The 18,483-nt window shown below is 39.1% G+C and overlaps 1 protein-coding gene across 1 annotated transcript in view; it reads right to left on the minus strand.

The window, feature by feature from the left end:
* Positions 1-241: 241 nt before the first annotated feature.
* KCNK10 (potassium two pore domain channel subfamily K member 10) overlaps positions 242-18,483 on the minus strand; it is a 51,238-nt gene continuing 32,996 nt past the window's right edge. The window contains exons 5-7 of the mRNA XM_058807471.1: positions 7,736-7,922; positions 5,531-5,673; positions 242-874 (exon numbers count right to left, since the gene is read on the minus strand). Of these exons, the coding sequence (XP_058663454.1) occupies positions 242-874; positions 5,531-5,673; positions 7,736-7,922 (963 nt within the window). The remainder of the gene's footprint in view (positions 875-5,530; positions 5,674-7,735; positions 7,923-18,483) is intronic.

The raw sequence follows: 18,483 nt of genomic DNA on the forward strand, positions 1-18,483 counted from the left end.
CTTGCCCTGGTAATCTTATACAGGCTGAAATTTCCATGTGTGTAGCTTTCTGTTGCCATTCTGCAGTGCTGTGTTCCTGATGTGTTTTGGCAGAGCAAGCTTGAGTCTTTATGGCACAGTGAAATAATCTTGGATGATATATAATTCAGACTGAATAAGGAGTCTGCATAAGGCACGTGTCTCAATATATATGGATATAAAAACACCAACATTGTTAATTCAAGTCAAACATCTTTTACATTTAACTTCTCTCTTGAAGTAACACTTTGTTTTTCTGCATCCTTTCTTTGGCTTCATTGGAAATCACTCCATTTTCCAGGTCTGAGTGCTGCAGGATAGAGTTGGTCAGAACTGTAGTGCTAGAAGTATTCTTGGAATTACGCATCTTCTCTGTCTCCTCTTCCTTTTTTTCTTCATCCAGTATTCTATCAGAATAGTTTCTGAAGGTCTCATAAATTTTATGCATATCCTCAGGCATGGTCTTTTTGATGTCCTTGTTTTTCCTTTTGGTCATCTTAGCGGACGATCCAAATTTGTTGATGATGTTGTCCTCAGATGCCCCCTGCCCGTGCTTGTTGAGCTTCTCTGACCCTTTCAGGCGCAGGTTGTTGGGCCTGTTGTTGATGCTTTCCTGAGAGGAGGCCTTGAAGCGTCCTGTCTCCAAGGTAGCAAAGACAGAGCGTTTCTCTGGAGAGAGCATGTCCAAGGAGTGGGCCCGCTGCTCCAGGCCCAGGCGCCGGCGCTCCATGCTCCGGATGGTGGCTGCCCGCTGCAGCTTGTCGTGGATCTCCACGCTCAGCCGCCGCCGCGTCTCTCTGAACTCGGCTGTCACGTTTGCTTTCCACTCTGCTGCGTGGGCTTTTATTTCTCCAACCTTCACAACAGGAGGAAAGAGAAAATAATTTATTTTTTTTAAAAAAAAATCTTTCTTGTAGAACAGTAACACAAGCACTTTATTCTGTGGCGTGAAACTGGGAAGAGGTCCCATCTCCACTGCATCCATCTGGTCCCAAACTTCAGTAGTAAAGGGCTTACACTGGGCAAACTCTAAACATACCAACTGATGGCTTTTGTGACACAGAATTCATCTGCCTGTGTCACTTTGCCACCTCACACATTTTATAGCTGTGTTACACGGTGGGATATGTTCATGCTAATCCATCCTTGATTAAGAACAAAATTCCTGACTCATAATGTCAGCAATAGATGGTCAAGAGTGGGCAAAGTTAATCACATACAGTTAAACCAATACACTTCAGAACAACACAACAACCAGTGCAGCAGTACAGAAATGTGTTTTCCTGTATTGCTCATGGATGCAGATGTTTAGTCCCACTGAAGGTTCTGTTTAGAGCCACAGAGTCACAGAGCAGTTAATCCTTAATACCCATTAGCTAATTTCAAGTGGCCCTCTGACACCCCCAGTCTAGGGTTCATTTTCAGGGACAAATGTAGCTGTCTTTTATGGAGATTTCCATTGCCCAACTGTCCGAGTACCACACTGTCAAACCATCTGGAGGAGTTTTCAACACAAATTCTGTATGGGTACTAAGACCATATGAATGTCCTGCTGTCTTTCTCTGTTTTACTCCTTTGCACTGGAGGCTGGAATAATAGTTAATAATAAAGCACCAAGCAATGGCTGTACTCAATAAATATGCTTTTCAAAATGAGAAAAATCAAGATAAATGACCAAGCAATATTTCAATTAAAACAGGGCTTTCTCAAAGTTCAGCTAAAGAACAGATTTAGGAGTACAGTGTCTGCAGGAGCCCACACAGTCAATGAGTTGTTTGTGCTGCTGCAGCCTGAACTCAAGTTTTTGCATCCCATAACCCACAAGGAGTTATCTTTTTTTCTGCAGGCCAGATGTGCAGGTGTCCATTTAGCACTGTGACAGAAGGCATCTGTGTGGGAGACCAGACTCCTCCCTGTAGCTGCCTGCTGATCAACGGAACAGCCATGCTCTCTGCAGTCCCCTTTATTAATGGAGATGCATGGGGGATGCACCAGGCCTTGGGTGGTGCAGATCCCTTCAAAAATTAGAAACAGCACTACCCCCCTGCCAAATTTTGCTATTTGGTTTACCCGTCCAGGTAAACTTTCCTAGAAAAGCAGGGTTGCCTTAAAATTTGAAATTATATTACTAACATCCTCCACCACAGGCTTCAGCTCTAGAGGCATGGCAATTGCCTTTTTATTTTCCGCACTTATTTGAGTGTGGAAAATAGAAAGAGAAAAATAGAAAAATAGGAAATACACCAGCATCCTCTTTGAATCAGAGAGGGCACGTTCTGAGTGAATTTAGTCATGCTCTCCTTGATGCTGACTACTCAGTTTCTTCAACTTTTAAAAACAGAGTACACAGTAAGGGACCTGGATCTAAACTTCTATTCAAAACCTCATTCCCTGGCATAGGAAAACACAGGAAAATCTCCTAATTTTTAAGGTGAGGACACTGAAATTTTTAGTACGATTTCATAGCTAGTTTCAGAGTAAAGGCTGGCCTCTCATTCCATAATTGCAATCCTACTGATGTGTTCTTGTTGGGAGTTTGGCTGAATAGAGACTGGAAAAGTACAAAACTGTGGCTAACTCCAAGTCCTGCACCTGCTAGATAGTGTGTCCTTGGGCCTAGCCATAGTATGATAACAAATAGTTAAAGAGACATGAGAAAAGAGAGATGTAACCCCTAAGGAATGAGGAAGAGTTCACGGTATAGTTTAACCAATATTCAGAATATTCATAAGCTTATTATTATTTGCTGTATAAGTGTTTGATGCTTTCTTTAATAAACTGGACCTGTGATGAACCAGCTGGTGTCCTGGTCCCCTTCCTACGACAAATGCTTGACCCCGAACGCTGACCCCTTGTCTCGCACTAAAAGAAAAATGGGGAGAACACGCCACGGTCGAGGAAGTTGGAGTTGGGTCCTGTTTGCAGCCGGGATGGTGCCGGAATTTTGAAGCACCCTCGGGGTTCACATCGGCGACTCGAGCCATACGTGTCTGCTGGAGCCTGGAAAGCTGCAAAGAGCGCGCTCACGAAATAGGTATGAATAGGCAAGCAGCACATAATTTATCTGCCGTGTATTTAGAAAGGCGAAGACTAAAGGGGATAGATATAAAAAAGGAGCTACCAGAGTTATTAGCCTACAGCTATGCTAAAGAAGTTTTCCTTAACCCGCATACAGTCTATGAACTCTCGGAATGGAGAAAATTTGGGGATATACTGTGGGAAGCAGTGTTAGAAGATTATAAGACAGCAAAGAAACCCAGCAAGCCATGGTGGGTGATATACAATACACTGCTTCAGCATGTCTCTGAATGCAAAGCAGCAGCCGCGGCTCGGGGCGCCTGCGGGGCTGTGCCCCTCCGAACTCGGCACGGGCGCTGCGCCATGGGGAGCAGCCGCGGCGAGCGACCGCCTGAAATGCTGCGCTGCAGTGGCGGTAGCAGAGGCAGCCGCGCGGGGAGCGACCTGTGCGGCCATGGCTCCAGCGCACGCAGTGATTCAGCCTGCCGGCGAGACTTGTGAAACAAAGAGCCCAGCGCGGGGGGGGTCGCCCGCTCCGAAGCTTCAGTTTTAGACCTAACAGCCGTAATAAATGTGACTTTTGTCAACAAAAGATCCCTACTGCAATTAAGAAACCAGTGAAAATAAACAAGCGACACCAAGGACCATTACTATCAAGACGTTTCTCACCTAAGTTAAAAAGACCCTTTTGTTTTTCCTAGCAGAGACTGTAAAAGAGACTTTAAATATCAGAAGCCCAAATAACTCAGTCAGTAGAACATCAAACTCTGAAATTGTATTTTGAAAAATTTAAAAATGTTAAAGATGTGTTAAAAAGATTGTATAAGTAATATGTAATGAATATGCTTTTTGTATTTTTTGAGCCTTGTTTAGACGTGGTAAAAGTAAAAGCAAGCACTGAATTTAAAAGAATTTTTCCACAGGTATATCTTGAAAAAACTCCTTATGTTTAAGTGCATTCAAGTATAAAAATGCTGCAGCAAACACGTGAAGAAAATTGTTTTAGTTTAGTATTTTAGAATCAGGCCTGTAATTAAGTTATAGTAAATGCTATATTCTATTTCTATAGTAAGTTTTATTTGTTACTAAGTAGTTTAAGTTAAATTATCTATTAAGTGCCATTAAATGTTGAATACTATTAAGGTTAAGTTTTGTTAAGTTTATTTTCTGTTAAGTTTAAGTGCTGTTCAGTTTAATTTTTGTTAAGTTTAAGTGTTATTTAGTTTAAATAAAGTTAGATTCTGTTAAGTTTAAATTATATTAGGTTTAAGTTATGTAGAATTTAAAGTCAGTTAAGTTCTAATTAAGTTTTGTTAGATTCAAGTGATTTTACGTATAAGTTCTGTTGATTTAAAAATCTGTTAAGTTCTGTTGAGTTTAAATATTTTAAGTATATTAGGTCAAAATACTATTAAGTGATGTTAGATTTATGCTTTTATGATAGACGTTTATTTTATGACTTGTGTGTAAAGTGTTGTTGTGAACATCAGAGAAACTCTAGTTGAAAAGGACAATCAGAAGCATTTGTGAGTAGAGCCATTCCTGTTTGAAGTATATCTGCTGTTTGAGAATAGAAAGCAAACTTACCAGACAATCAACGCAGATAAAACCTGTGCACATGTTGTTCCTTTAGCTTATTTTTGTAGGTTGTATTAGCACACCTGAGTTTTGTTTGAGCCTTGTAGCACATAGAATTCTTTTTGTATCTGTTGTAGAGCATATCCTATAAATAGTGATAGCCTTTTTAGTTTGTTTCCCTAGCTTAAATCCCTTGTAAGAGAGAAACCTTGCTAGCTGAGAATATTGTTTAGTTTTTAGAATTGCCTATTTTTGTGTTGCAAAGAGTGTGACACAGTTAGCCCATAGAACTTTACTTCTTCTAAAAAAAAACCAAAAAAATAAAACCAAAAAAAAAAAAAAAAAAAAAAAACAGGGGAAGTGTTGGGAGTTTGGCTGAATAGAGACTGGAAAAGTACAAAACCGTGGTTAACTCCAAGTCCTGCACCTGCTAGATAGTGTGTCCTTGGGCCTAGCCATAGTATGATAACAAATAGTGATAGAGACATGAGAAATGAGAGATGTAACCCCTAAGGAATGAGGAAGAGTTCATGGTATAGTTTAACCAATAGATTGCTTGGCTTACAGAATAATCATAAGCTTATTATTATTTGCTGTATAAGTGTTTGATGCTTTCTTCAATAAACTGGACCTGTGATGAACCAGCTGGTGTCCTGGTCCCCTTCCTACGACATGTTCTGTATATTTTTGAGTACTGATAGAGGTGCAACAGCCTTGGTTGCTTCCTTGGCTTTTTTCTCTTCCTTTGTGAAGGAGCTAAAGATCAGAGCTAACTGTATACAAAAGGCAAATAGTAAACCACAGGTCATATTTAGCACTGGTCATGAAGAGCAGCATCCTTATTTAGACAAGCAGGAATCAGGCTCTTAAATCTCTCATGTAAAATGAAAAACTGCTGAGAAATTACTGATCATACCTCTTCTTGTGTCTTCTTGGACAGGACTCTTAACCAGTCTCCAATCATACTCAGAACGGCAGCAAAGTAGGCAAGGCCAACAAGGATCCAGAACCACACTAAGGGTTTGTACCACTCCATGTATGCGATGTTAGCATCTCCTCCTGAAATAAGCATATAATTATGCTTACAAATCATGAGGTGACAAAATCATTACAAAATATCTGCAATTCTGAAAAATGCCTAATAGTATTTCCTAACTCTTGTCAACAGCACTGTAATTCTGATAATAAGACAAAAAGCCTGTCAGAACACCCCCATGGAAGGTCAGACATTTGAGACTTGGCAGGGACCCAGACATTGGTTTGGATGTTAATCTCTCCCCATAGACTGCATGAATCACACTCTTTCTTTCCAGTCTTTAAGAGTCTGAAACAATAGGAGGTAGGGACTGCTGTTGCTATGGTACAAGAAGCCTCTTCTGATCATACATGTCCCTGAGGAAGCTCACTAGGAAACAGATTGTCTGGATCTATCTTGCAGAGTAATCAGGTGACTGAGAAAGCATGAGACCACTTTTTTCAGCCTATCAGACACTGTGTTTTTTCAGGCTCCATGCACAATTTTATTTCCAACTGTAGTACAAACACCTCCCAGATTCCCAAGAGCTGGGATTTGTTCTAGGGGAATAAGCCAGCATAGCTCCATTGACACTGCTTTAACCATTAAGGTAGAGTATTTCTGATTTGCTATTGAAGGAACAGAGATACTGAGAGATTAAAGTGACAGAAAATAAAAGGGGCAGAAAATCTCTCTCAAAACCAGCAATAAACGCCAAATCTCCTGGTGATCACCTGCCTTAAACTCTTATAATGAAAATGCCTCTGAAGTTTTCTTATTCAGGGTCTTCCATATGATTTTTGGAAAATCATGCTTGTTAGTAGCCACCCAGCTGTGGATTATGTTCTCCTAATCATGTGCATATAGAACAATTTAATATTCACAGCTTTTTGTTACTATCAGATTATTAAACAATACTGAACTGTTGTATTATTAAGAAAAATATTGTAAATTATTTTTATTTCACACTGTGATACCTCAAAGAATATCAGTTAATTCCTTTACACATCTAAGTGGTTAAAATGCACAAAGCTCACACAATCATTTCTGTAACTGAATGGTCCTAAAACTTTCTTTTTTATATCTGGGTCTTTCTTTGTTCAGTGACTTTTTTTCCTCAATAATTCATGTATTCTATGCCAGTATGTCATAAAAAAAGGAAGATTAGAGTATTCTCTACAAAAAAGACTTGTCTACTGTCCTTCAACAAAGAAAATTTTGTAGTTTTATTTGATGTTTTTAACTCATTCTGTTTATAGGGACTAAGAAGCACAATCTGACTGTTTGTAACACAGACAACTTAATCCCTTTAATTAGGACCACTGACAGGAATGAGGAGTAGAGGTCATGCACTGATGGGAAAAAATTCACTTATTTTAACCACCTTTTTGTTAGCAAAGCAGCTGTGTGAAAAAAAAATGTCTCTCTTATCTCTCCAGCCAGCTATCTCAATTCCCTCTTTGGAAATTGTATATGGGTAGACATTTATAGTTCCTGCTTCTACCGTATTAATCTTGGAGAGTCTCCCCCAAGTACTGAGATACATACCCCATTAGTCTGTCTCTCCTACAAGAGTTTTCCTTAACAGGTCAACTGCAATGTCAACATTTCTGCCAAGGTTAGGAAACAGAATGCAGGTTTTGAAATGCTGCAGCTCCTGTGGTAGCAGCCCACTACTGCATCTGACCAGAGAATTCTACAGACCTATGGCTCAGTTGTCCTTTGTAGAAGCTTCTTCCATTCATCATTTGGGCTGCTTGCTCCTGCAGTCAGCCTCAGACTGAGCACTAATGGACTAATACAAATCTTTAATTCAATGGGAAAGCAATTTTACTTTTGCATAATTCATTGCATGATAAAGGATAATCAGGACTTTCCAGGCTCCCGTTATCTACACTGCTGAAGGCTCACAATCTACATATGGCAAGGCACCTGGACCCTAAATCAGCCTGGTGTAGTGTTGTACTGCACAGTAATCCCAACAGAAACACCTGGCATGGTTTCACTGGAACATAACACATTGTGAAGAGCCTCCTCTCTATACCAGAAAGCAAATTCTAAGAGCCAAGGCCCTTGTGCAGAGCATCTTGGCTCAAAGCTGCTCACCTGCTACAAAGTCACCAAAGCCAATAGTGGTCAGAGTGACAACTACAAAGTAAATGGACTCCAAGGCTGTCCATCCCTCGATGTGTTTGAAGATAACTGCAGGAATGGTCACAAAGACAATGCAGCCTGCCAGGACGAATGCGATGGTGGAGATCACCCGGATCTTTGTTTGACTCACTTGTTTATTCTAGAAAAAGGAAACAACAGGAAAAAAAATGTTTGAGTGGATTTCTGGAACTGCATTCTTTGTGAATGACACACTGATTATGCTGGTGTCACCTGGTATGTCTCTTTCTGCCTTTTGTGAGCTTGTTGGGTGGAATACAACCCTCTCTCCCTGTTAGTGAGAGTCCTGTCCAGGTAATAGTAAATCCCCATGTCTGGCCCCGGTTTATCATGATTCCCATTTTCTATGCACTAGGAAGTGACTAATCTACCACAAACACCACCTGGAAAAACATTCCAAAGCTTCAGAAAGGCATCAATATGCTCCATATCAGGTTCAACGCCTAAGAAAAAGTGCACATTCACACCTCCATACAAGTATGTGTACACCCACATTGCCTCACCAGCACCAAGCATTCAACAAACAGGACCAAGGTTAAAATTAAAATAAACCCCTTTTCCCTCATTGAAAAGGTGCAATTTTATGTAGAAATAATTCATGCTTTGGGTTTTCTGGACTCAGGTTTTCCAGCTTTCATTCACAAATATGAAGGTTAAATCTCCTTTTCAAAAATAGAAAACTGTATTATTGGTTTACTCCAGAAAAAAAGGATTTATGTCAAGTACCAAACAGCCTGAGATAAAATTACCTATGTAAATCCACACTGGAAAGCTCTTGAACAAAGAGTATGTGTTACTGGCTTCTATAAACTGAATTCAAATATAGCAAGTGTAATTGTATTTTACACTCCTAAATCATATAAACTCTCAATTTATTTAATATACACTTAGATTTTGTTTCTGTTAATATTGATGCAAGCCTGGATTAACACAATTGACTCTGGCAGATTTATTTCAGATTTTCTCTGCTGTGAATAAACTCAGCACCCAATAAAGTTTCATGAGAAACCTGTAAATTACTAGAAACCTTACTGTTGATTCATTTCAATGGTAGTGTAAATTCTCTATTTATTCTGAAAAAGCAATGCGGAGGTCACTGTAAATCATATTTCCAAATTAGTTTTTCAAATAAAGCATATCCCTTAACCCAGGAATGAGATTTCATTTCGGATTAAGGCACTGCCTAGACAGGAAATAAGATCTCAGAAGTTATCTTTGTAATATACAGAAGGGATATTGCCTGAACTGGTTAATATCTAACCAGCTTGTGAGCAATACTGTGCTACCCTAAAATGGGAGCATTTCTTTTAGAGATGCAGTGTCAGACCCTCGTTAAGTACTCCTCTGATTTGGAATGCTTTCAGAACCAGGTAGCATGAATATATTTCATACTTTTAGTTCTGAAACTGTTTAAGATGATCCCTATGCTTAATATTTCATTTGGGTGTGTGTTTATTTTCTGTGTCTGGATGAATAGAATAGTTCAATAAGATTAGTAATATAATGCCAAATATAAGATATGGAAGAAACTACCAAGTACAAAGGGGAAAAGCAACAATATTAAAAAAAAAAAAAATCTGAATTCATTCCTTATTGCCTCTTTTTCCAAAGAGCCATTTTGAGTATGTTGCTAAAATACCAAAGGACAATCTATCTTCTTTAAGAGGTATGGACACACCCTCACAATGGCAGGATTTCAGATTTATTCGATGAGTAGTGAAAGGAAAAGAACAGATCACATGGGTGTTACATAGTGTCCTACACTGGCACCCCTGCCTTTTTTCATTGAGGTTTAATTTCTAGTTTGACCAAGGTAACTTGTTTACTTCTACTAAATGCTTCAGTTTCCTGAAATGTAAAAATGAAATGTCAGAAACCTTGCCTTGTGGAAGTTAGGAGACAAGTGCCTCTTGGATATCCTTGGACAAAAAGTAATTTGGAGCTGCCTGGCATCAAAGTAGTGCATAATAACTCTTCCCCCAGTCCTCACACAGCAAAAATTAAAATTCATTTCAGTATGTGTCAGAATTGTCTCATGAGAGAGGCAGGAATGAAAAGACTGGCCTTCAAAGGAGTAACAAATGTTCAGGACATCCCCTTGTCTGTGAGTGATAAACTCAGCCAAAGGTTTTTGGTTTTTTTAAGTAAAAATGGTAACAGTGTTAATGAAAGGATCTGTAAAAGGCCTGACTCATGGTTATTGTGCACCTTTATCACTGACACAAAAGCAGCTGAGGGTACAAATGAAGGTAGAAAGCAATGGTGAATCAGGCACGGCATTTTTAGAGCTGCTGAAAAGAGCACAAAAGCAGGACTTAGAAAAAGAATTACTTAATGAACAATAACACATGAAATGCAGGACTGACATGAAAAGGAGGGTCGTTTTACTGTTAGGCATGCGTTCAGAGGAACTTCACAGTAGAGTCTAACTGCTACAGATGAATAAAAATGCTAAGGCATAATTGTACTGAATTGTAATGAAATATGTACATTGTAATAATGACGTACTACAAAAATTCAATCCACTGCAGTGTTACACCAAGTCATTACTACAATAAATAAATAAATAATCACATTTTATAACACTAAGGGTTGAGAAGTCTGAATAAGTTCACACAAATTTCTCTTTTATACAGTATTTTCAGCTTGGAGCAAAACCTTGTCAAATAGCTGAGCAACTTCTGCCAGGCTAAGAAATCATCTGAACCCATCTTGTGGCATGAATACATAATTTTTAATAGGTGTCTAAAAGAAAAAACAACAAACCTCTTCCTCCAGGAAAGATAGCTTATCTTATAGTTGTTTTGGTAAAATTAAAACACCTTTACAAGAGATGTTTTCCACTCTTTTTCTTTTTAAGTTTGTTTACCCACAAGTTCTTTCCACAGTGATGAAGCAGATAATTTGTAAGACATTCCTCAAATATAAATAAATTAGTGCTGGCTAATGAGACCAATTTAAATCCACCTAGAACTAATGTGGAAAACATCAAAGAAATAATCTAAGTATCTAAGAACTGAGAGTTTTCTGTGCACCCATCAGGGTCATTCCTATTTTCCACAGACAGTGCTGATTTTATTCTTGAGGTGGCTAAGTGCTAAACTGGCCAAACATTACTGATGCTTACATGAAGTACTTTACATACATTACTTGCTTACATGAATTCTAACAACCTCCTGTCAATCTACTCTAGTGCCAAGAGGGATAAAGACAGACAGAGTAATGAACACACCCTTATCAGTGGAATTTAGTTCTTATCCATCTTTTCCATCAATAACTGCAGCTTCACTTTTTCCTCATTTTGTATTATATATACAGCAATTTTAGTAGTTTTGGTCTAAAATAGTTTTGGAGCTAAAATAAACCTGGAGTTTTTTACTTTCTTTTTTCTCTCTCTGGCCCAATAGATCAAAGCCAATGTAGTGGATTATTTTATATTTTCTGCTTTCTTCAGCTGAATTAACTGAGGTACAATTTTTCTGACCTGAGGGTTGACAATAAAAGCACCAAACAGTGTTTTTAAGTTTGCAAACTGAAACCACACAGTTGATATATATTCCTATGAAAAAGGAGCAGGAGGCATTAAGTTGGGGGTCAAAAGAAGCTATAGTCATTTATCAGACTAGACGAAATGCTAAATATGGAGAACATATATATATTTCCATGAACAGCATATTTCATATAAGATTATTCCATGATTCTGTAGTTTCACCCGTCATTTCATAGAAAGCTCCTCCAGTATACAGTACTAGTAACCAGAAATAGCACTGGAACACTTGCTGCTTCACAGTGAGCTCAGATGGTTTTTCTGTCTTCCAAACTTTTCCTTTTCTGAATTCCTGACAAATCTCCCCAAGGCTCCAGGCAAGCTGGCTACCTTTTTTGCTAGATGACCACTGGCATATTTGTAGCGATAATGTAATACACCTGCATGGAAAATGCTGTCCTCATCTCTCCAAAAGGTTCTGTATTTTGGAGCAGAGAAAACATATTTTGAACAAACCACTTTTCTTTAGTATTTCTTTTGTTCCCTTCACTTACTCCTAACTTTTTGCCCTTCCCCATGCTGCCAACTATTTTCAGAACAGCTTATCTCTGCCCATGCACTAATTAAACAGCTTGTCTTCTAAATCACTTTCTCTAGACCAAAATATTTTAACACTAGGAATGACAGTCTTTGTACCAAAGCCATAAACCAGAATATCACATATATCAGCTCACAAACATTTGATATGTCCTTAGTCAAAATATGTTTGCAAAGCTATTGTGGATGGTGCAGGCAGTCACAGCTCACACTGCTTGTCTTTCAGCTCAGCCAAATGCAAGCCAGGCCTGGTCCAGAGCCTGGCACACACAGTGAGGTGTGATGCCCTTCTCAACAGGCTATATGGAAAGACTGGCACAGCACTGCCTTGGTCATCAGTGATTTGGTCACATCAACCTCTTTGCTGCCTGAAACAGTCACTGTGGATTTCATTGTAACTTGTCCAAGCTCCTTCATGTTCAAAATGAGACTGAAACTAAATGTATTTTAAATATAGCTGACTTGGACATAGCACCTAAGAAAAATATAACAATATTTTGTTCTTCTCTCTTCTCTGACATTGCTGGCTCCGGTCAGCTCCAATAGACCCACCTCAGGGCACAGCTGAGCCACTGAGATGACATGGTGGCACCTCTGGGAAAGTGTGTTTCAGAAAGGGCAGGAATGCTGGACAGGCAGAAGACAAGGGAGAGAACAAGGGAATAACAAGGGCAGGTGAGCGGGAGCTTCTCCATGACAGTGCTGGTACTGCAGGGTCTGCAGCCCATGGAGGATCAGCAAAGGAACAGAGGAAAAGAGTTCAGAACAGCAGAGAAACCACTGTGTTCTGACCCCTGCCATTGGCTGCACCTCCAGACTGAAGGTGACCCACATAAACAACATGGGTGGAGGAGAGGTGTCTGGAGTGAAGCTGAGCTTGAAAGATGGGGAAGAAAGGCATTTTGAATGTTTGTGGGGATTTTGTTTCCAAACACTCAACTCAGTAATTAATTTTTTTATGCTAATTGTCAATAAATTAATTTAAAGTCTAACAGTCAAGTTTGCTTTGCTGTGAGAGTCCATGGTAAGTGACTTTGCTGTCTTTACTTTGACCCATGAGGTTATTTAGAGAACATTCCATTGTTCTTCCCATGTTCTCTCCATCATTGCAGGTGAGTGAGCCAATGGCCGTGTGGGTGCTTCCTGCCAGCCAGGACCTACTCACCACAGCAGTGAAGAAGACAGCACTCCTTGAAAAGAAGCAGCAGAGTTATAATATATATTAAAATATAGATGAGATTTCAGATAACTCATTACATGGGTTATGAAAAGGAGGTTGAACCATTCTACCAGATATGGCCTTCCCCTACATTCTAACCTCTTGGTGCCTGAGTGTTATTTTAATTCTCATGTTTTATAAGGAATGCTGCTATGGCTGCACAAGAAAGTGCAGAATCCATCCTCTGCTTTTTAACTGTAGTCAGTACCAGAGGAGAGACAGATATTGAAAGCTGTGAGCAGTCACATTTATTATTAGGCTTGGGAGACACAAACCTGAACTCATACGAGACACAGGTCAGAGTAAAGAGGGATTTATGTTATTTTTAACATCAATTTTCCCCATAAAACCACATTTCTGTAGGGTGTTTGTCTAGACCCAGATGGACTATGCAACAAGCTTCTCACAGAGTGGTACCTTTCTCTAATGTCATTTTTGTAAATCTCTGCATGGATCTTGCTGCAGTTACAATGTGAGTACTGTGTCATGAAAATATAGAAACACTGGCTCAGACATTTTCTAGACTTTATATACCCTTTTCCATCTTCTTCATCTCACTAGAAAGCACACAGAGGGATTTCTGATATGGACCCACTAATTTATGCATGTTGCTTATTACAGAAATAAAAATTATGATCCTAAACCTCTGTTATGGCTGAGCAGTATTCAGCCCAAGGGAAAAAAAAAGAAGCAAAAAACCAAATTGAATAAGAGGAATCCATGTATACATAGGCTTTTCTCAAACACTGGAGCAAAGGACAACAGCTGATGGCATTGACCAGCAATTTTACAGAGGCCAAATTTGTAATGTGTTGCTCCTCTCTTCCCTCCTTCAACGCATGTCTGAGTTGTACCTATATTCCCCCACTCAAAGAGTGCAAAACTGGGTTAAAAAAGATTGTTCCACATAGCTTCCCTTTATCTGAATGGATCGGATCTTGCCATTCCTGGTATAACATACTCACCATCAATGACCAGAGGATAAGAACAAAAGTAGCAAAATGTCTGCTACACTGAAGTTCCATCCCTTGAAATGAAATAGCTGTAAGCATCACTAAGCAAATTAAATACCAAGTTAGAGGGCTTAAAATATCAAAATCTGGGATTCATAGTGTTCCAATTGATTTTTTAGTACTAGCTTACTAACTTAGGTCTGTGCAGAAAAAGATACTTTTCTGCAGCTCAGATATGATGGAAGGGGTAAGCGATCCAAAGAATAAACCCAACATATGGAAGACAGTGGTTTAACCTAAAACAGAATTCAGAGACAAATTTGGCTCTGGTTGATGAGGAATCACCACCTGAAGACACAACCCTCACCATCAAGCCTACAAGCACCCCTATTTTAACCCTGCTCAGGAAATGGGACTCTTAGAAGGACCTTTAAGGTGTGACAGGCAAAAGAACAGATCATGAGCTGAGATTGTTTACATGCATTTGTTCTGGGTTTGTTAATTGCCTTTCTAATCACTGATTTTTTTTTTTTATTTCTTTGCCTTTTTTTGGTGGAAATGACTTAGCAAATTGTTAGTCTGAGGTCTGAACCCTGAACTTTCAGCTCATAAACCTTGTATAATTTTGGAATAATAATGTGAATGTGCAACAGTAGGTTGAATTTCACACCCTGTCCTGACAGCTCTGTTCAGACAGGATGCCAGCAGATGGCAGATAGATCACTGCATCAGACAGTTACTCTGTGGAACTTATTTGATTAAAAGTATATAATTTTATACATATTATATAAAAATTTCATATATAAATTATATGTTTTTTTAATTTTGCTTTTTCTTTACAGAAATTAGCAGTGAATAACACTATATTAAAAAAAAAAAGATAAATTATTAATATGCCCAGTGATTTTTAGCAGCTAATGTAATAACACAGTGATGCTGGCTAGTAACGTGATGTAATTAAACAAAATAAAAGAGATTGTCTTCAACAGAGCAAATCCATGAACAGAGGGGAGACTATGAAGAAAGACTGCATTTTTAAGTGCTGCTCCTCTACACAGTTACCATCTTATACTAAGTTTTTTCCCCAGATTGTGTTTTCCTTTCACTTTCAGGGAAGGAAATCCTGTCACTTTTGCAGTAAGAGATCAGAGAAGCCAAAAATCTCTAAAAAGAACTTGAATCTTTAAGTGAAATAGTAGCTAGAGTTGATCAGATGCATTCAGAAAGACAAACTATAAAGTTTAGGAAAGGTAGAGCTCTGACAGGTGTTAAATCTTCCCACCAGTTCATTGTGACTACACCAGCCCCATCCCTATTTGCCAAATAAGTAATTTTCCTAGGAGAATACCAAGGTTAGGTGATGTGTACTGTTATCTTTCAGAAAAATATTAAGTGTAGATCACTTTCAGAGCATGTCTCTGAAAACTAGAGCAAAACCTGAGCTGAAAACCTGAAAGTGAAGCAGCAGATGTGTTTGTTGTGACAAGTCCCTGGTTCAGTGCAGCACAAGGTGCTTGCAGAGGCATTGCCTTTCTGCACAAAGCAGTGTGTTGTCAGTGGTGCAGCCTTGCCACCACTCATGTCTCTGGCTGCTTGCTCACATCCCAGTGCTGCCATTCACAGTCTAACCAGTTGTGTTGCCAGACCTGTCCTCTGTGTCCTGCTGGAAACCAGAGGAGTGAAACAGCAACCAAGGCCAGGAACCGCTCACAGTGGCCTCACTTCAGAAGCCAGAAAATCCTGGAGTGCTCTCAGAAGCTCACTGTGCCCCCTCTGAATTCCTGCATCTGTACTAAACTACAAGATAAGTGAAGATCATTTGGGTTATGCTAAACCTGTCTACTTCTGGTGAGAGTCTAAACACTCGTTCAAGGTTTGAAAAAAGCCAGTCTGAATTGGCCTATATTTAACTCATGATAATGGCAGCTGCTGTGTTCTGTGACAGTGTGCTCTGTCTATGGAGTGCTTTCTATCTTTAGATGCTTGCAGACACTGTGTGTACAGAGCATGCCAAGAGAATGGGGCTTTGTTCTACTGTTTATTATAGAAACATGCATACATGAGGGATCTTATGAACAACCTGTGAAAGCTAAAAATACAACTTTTATGGCATTATGTCACCTTGAAATGCATATTTCATTTCTGTTGTGTCTGGCCTTGTACATACTCATTTTCTGGGGAATCACACTTGCATGCATGTGAAAACAGACTGGGACCCAGGTTCTGCTCTAGATTATTGAATATGGAACATACAGAAATAACCAGGAGCTGAGAAGACAGGGCTTTTGTGGGGGAAGCTTTGGTTTACATCTCTGACCTGGTTGATGCTTATTTACTGGCACCAAATATAACCATTCCAGTAGGACAGATGGCATTAACTATTCAATGCATGGTGTTTGGGATAGCATCATCCTGCCAGTGCCTCCGTTTCCTAAAATGGTACATGAAAAATCCTATTTTTTACAAAGCATTATTTTGCAATGAAATACCTCCAGCCCTACCTACTCATAAATGAGTAGTTGTTTTCCTGGCTAGTTACACACTGAAATAATTGGATTAGAAGATGAGTGGTGGCATGTGCCCAGCTCCTCCGCTGAAATATTCTGTCAATACTGTTGGGGTAGTGTGTACTTGATAAGATCAGATCTCTTTCTCACTTTATGTAGTTCAGATCGTTCTTAAAATTCCCACAGAATGCTGATTACTGCAGTAGCTAAATGTGGTATTCCTAAGGTCTAATTTGTGGTGTTAATTAAGGTAAGGTTTGTGGAGCTCTGCACAGGTCATGTCAGAGGCAGCAGAAATGCACTAGCACAAGTCCTCTGGGAGGAATCCTCCTTTCATCTTTCCAGATATGCTGAGGAATGCCGTAGGCAAGCTGTCCCTAGTGTGGCATGCACTCCATGCTCACAGATACAATGCTGGATGGAGCCAGAAACCTGTTAAGGAAATGCTTTTGGTGAAAGGACTGCAGTGACAACAGAAAATTCTTCCTGTCCTTCCCACGTGTCGGTGTGTGCATACTGCATCCTACCTAGCTTCAAAAATGATCCTAACCACAATGCAAGATCAAGCTGCCCTCAAGTCCCTTCAGCCTGTTCAGGCAATGACATAGTTGTAAGGATTTCCAGAACTCTCACTGCCCTGACACCAGCCCTGCAACATTCCTAAGAGTGAAGGCCATAAACAGAGGCAACTGGATCATACAGGAGCAGAGTGCTAAGGCAGATGAACATGGAAATTTGATGCGTTACACACATGCTAAGTTTCTTCCCATTCTTTCCACAAGAAACTGGACCGTCCCAAATTGCCTGCGAGGACAAATAATACAGATAGATATTGCTCTCTAGAGCACTGATGCACTCAGTGACTTCTCAGCTACTTCCAGATTTGTCAGGCACACCACCCAACATGTTATTATGTTTTTCAATGTCTTTTTAGCCTATATTTGCTCATTTTAGTTTCTTGAATAACCACTCTCCTAATTCTTATGTCCTCTCTTTACAGGTGGTAACAGGTTGTTTTACACCCACAAATATGCTGAATTTCAGTTCATTAAGGAGACAGTTATAAAATTAGAAACAAGAGTTACACATTGAGTTAAAATTTGCTCAGTGCTCAGCATTAAATCAAGAACTCTTACTCTACTTGAGGTTTCATCTGATTAGGTAAAAACATTTATGAAACCTAACAATGTAAATATAATGTGATAATAAAGTAAACAATTACTGAAATTATCATGATTATTATATTCTGCATATGTCAAATGCTAAATAATCACCTGAAGTGAAACCACTGGTATTAAGACTATTTACTAAGATGCATGTAAATTCTAAACTCTGTCAGAAATATTTGAAATAGCTGAAACTTATTAGTAAGAGTAATGAAGGAAATTATGTATAGCCCTGTTCACCAAACCACAAAATAGTAGATGTAATGGATTTATGACAATCAAAAGAAAAGGAATAAACACACATCTTGGCTAAACAAGAAGACCACAATCTCCAAATTCCTTTGAAGCTGACAAAATACCAAGAAGGAAAACCAATACTTTGGATGGCTCTAAGAAACAAGCAACTGCAATTGACTCAAGAAAATTAAGGAATACTTTGAATACCAAAAGAACTCACATTATGTTCCAACTGGATATATTCTAGATGAAGCATTACTATCAGCACTCATCTGTGAATCTTAAAATACTTTGAGTATGGATTATGCTTTAGCAGGGAGGCTGGAGTAGATGATCTCAAGACATCCCTTCCAACCCCAGTTATTCTGTGATTCTCTGGTTATTTTAATCATAAACTATCATATCAACAGTTTAATGTCTTGTCCATGTCACTCAGAAATACAACACTCAGCTGACAATTAGATTTCCTGACTCTCAGTCCATATCATGACTTCAAGACTGTAATTTTTCTTGGGC

Source organism: Ammospiza caudacuta, chromosome 6, assembly GCF_027887145.1.
Source record: "Ammospiza caudacuta isolate bAmmCau1 chromosome 6, bAmmCau1.pri, whole genome shotgun sequence".
NCBI classification, from domain to species: domain Eukaryota; kingdom Metazoa; phylum Chordata; class Aves; order Passeriformes; family Passerellidae; genus Ammospiza; species Ammospiza caudacuta.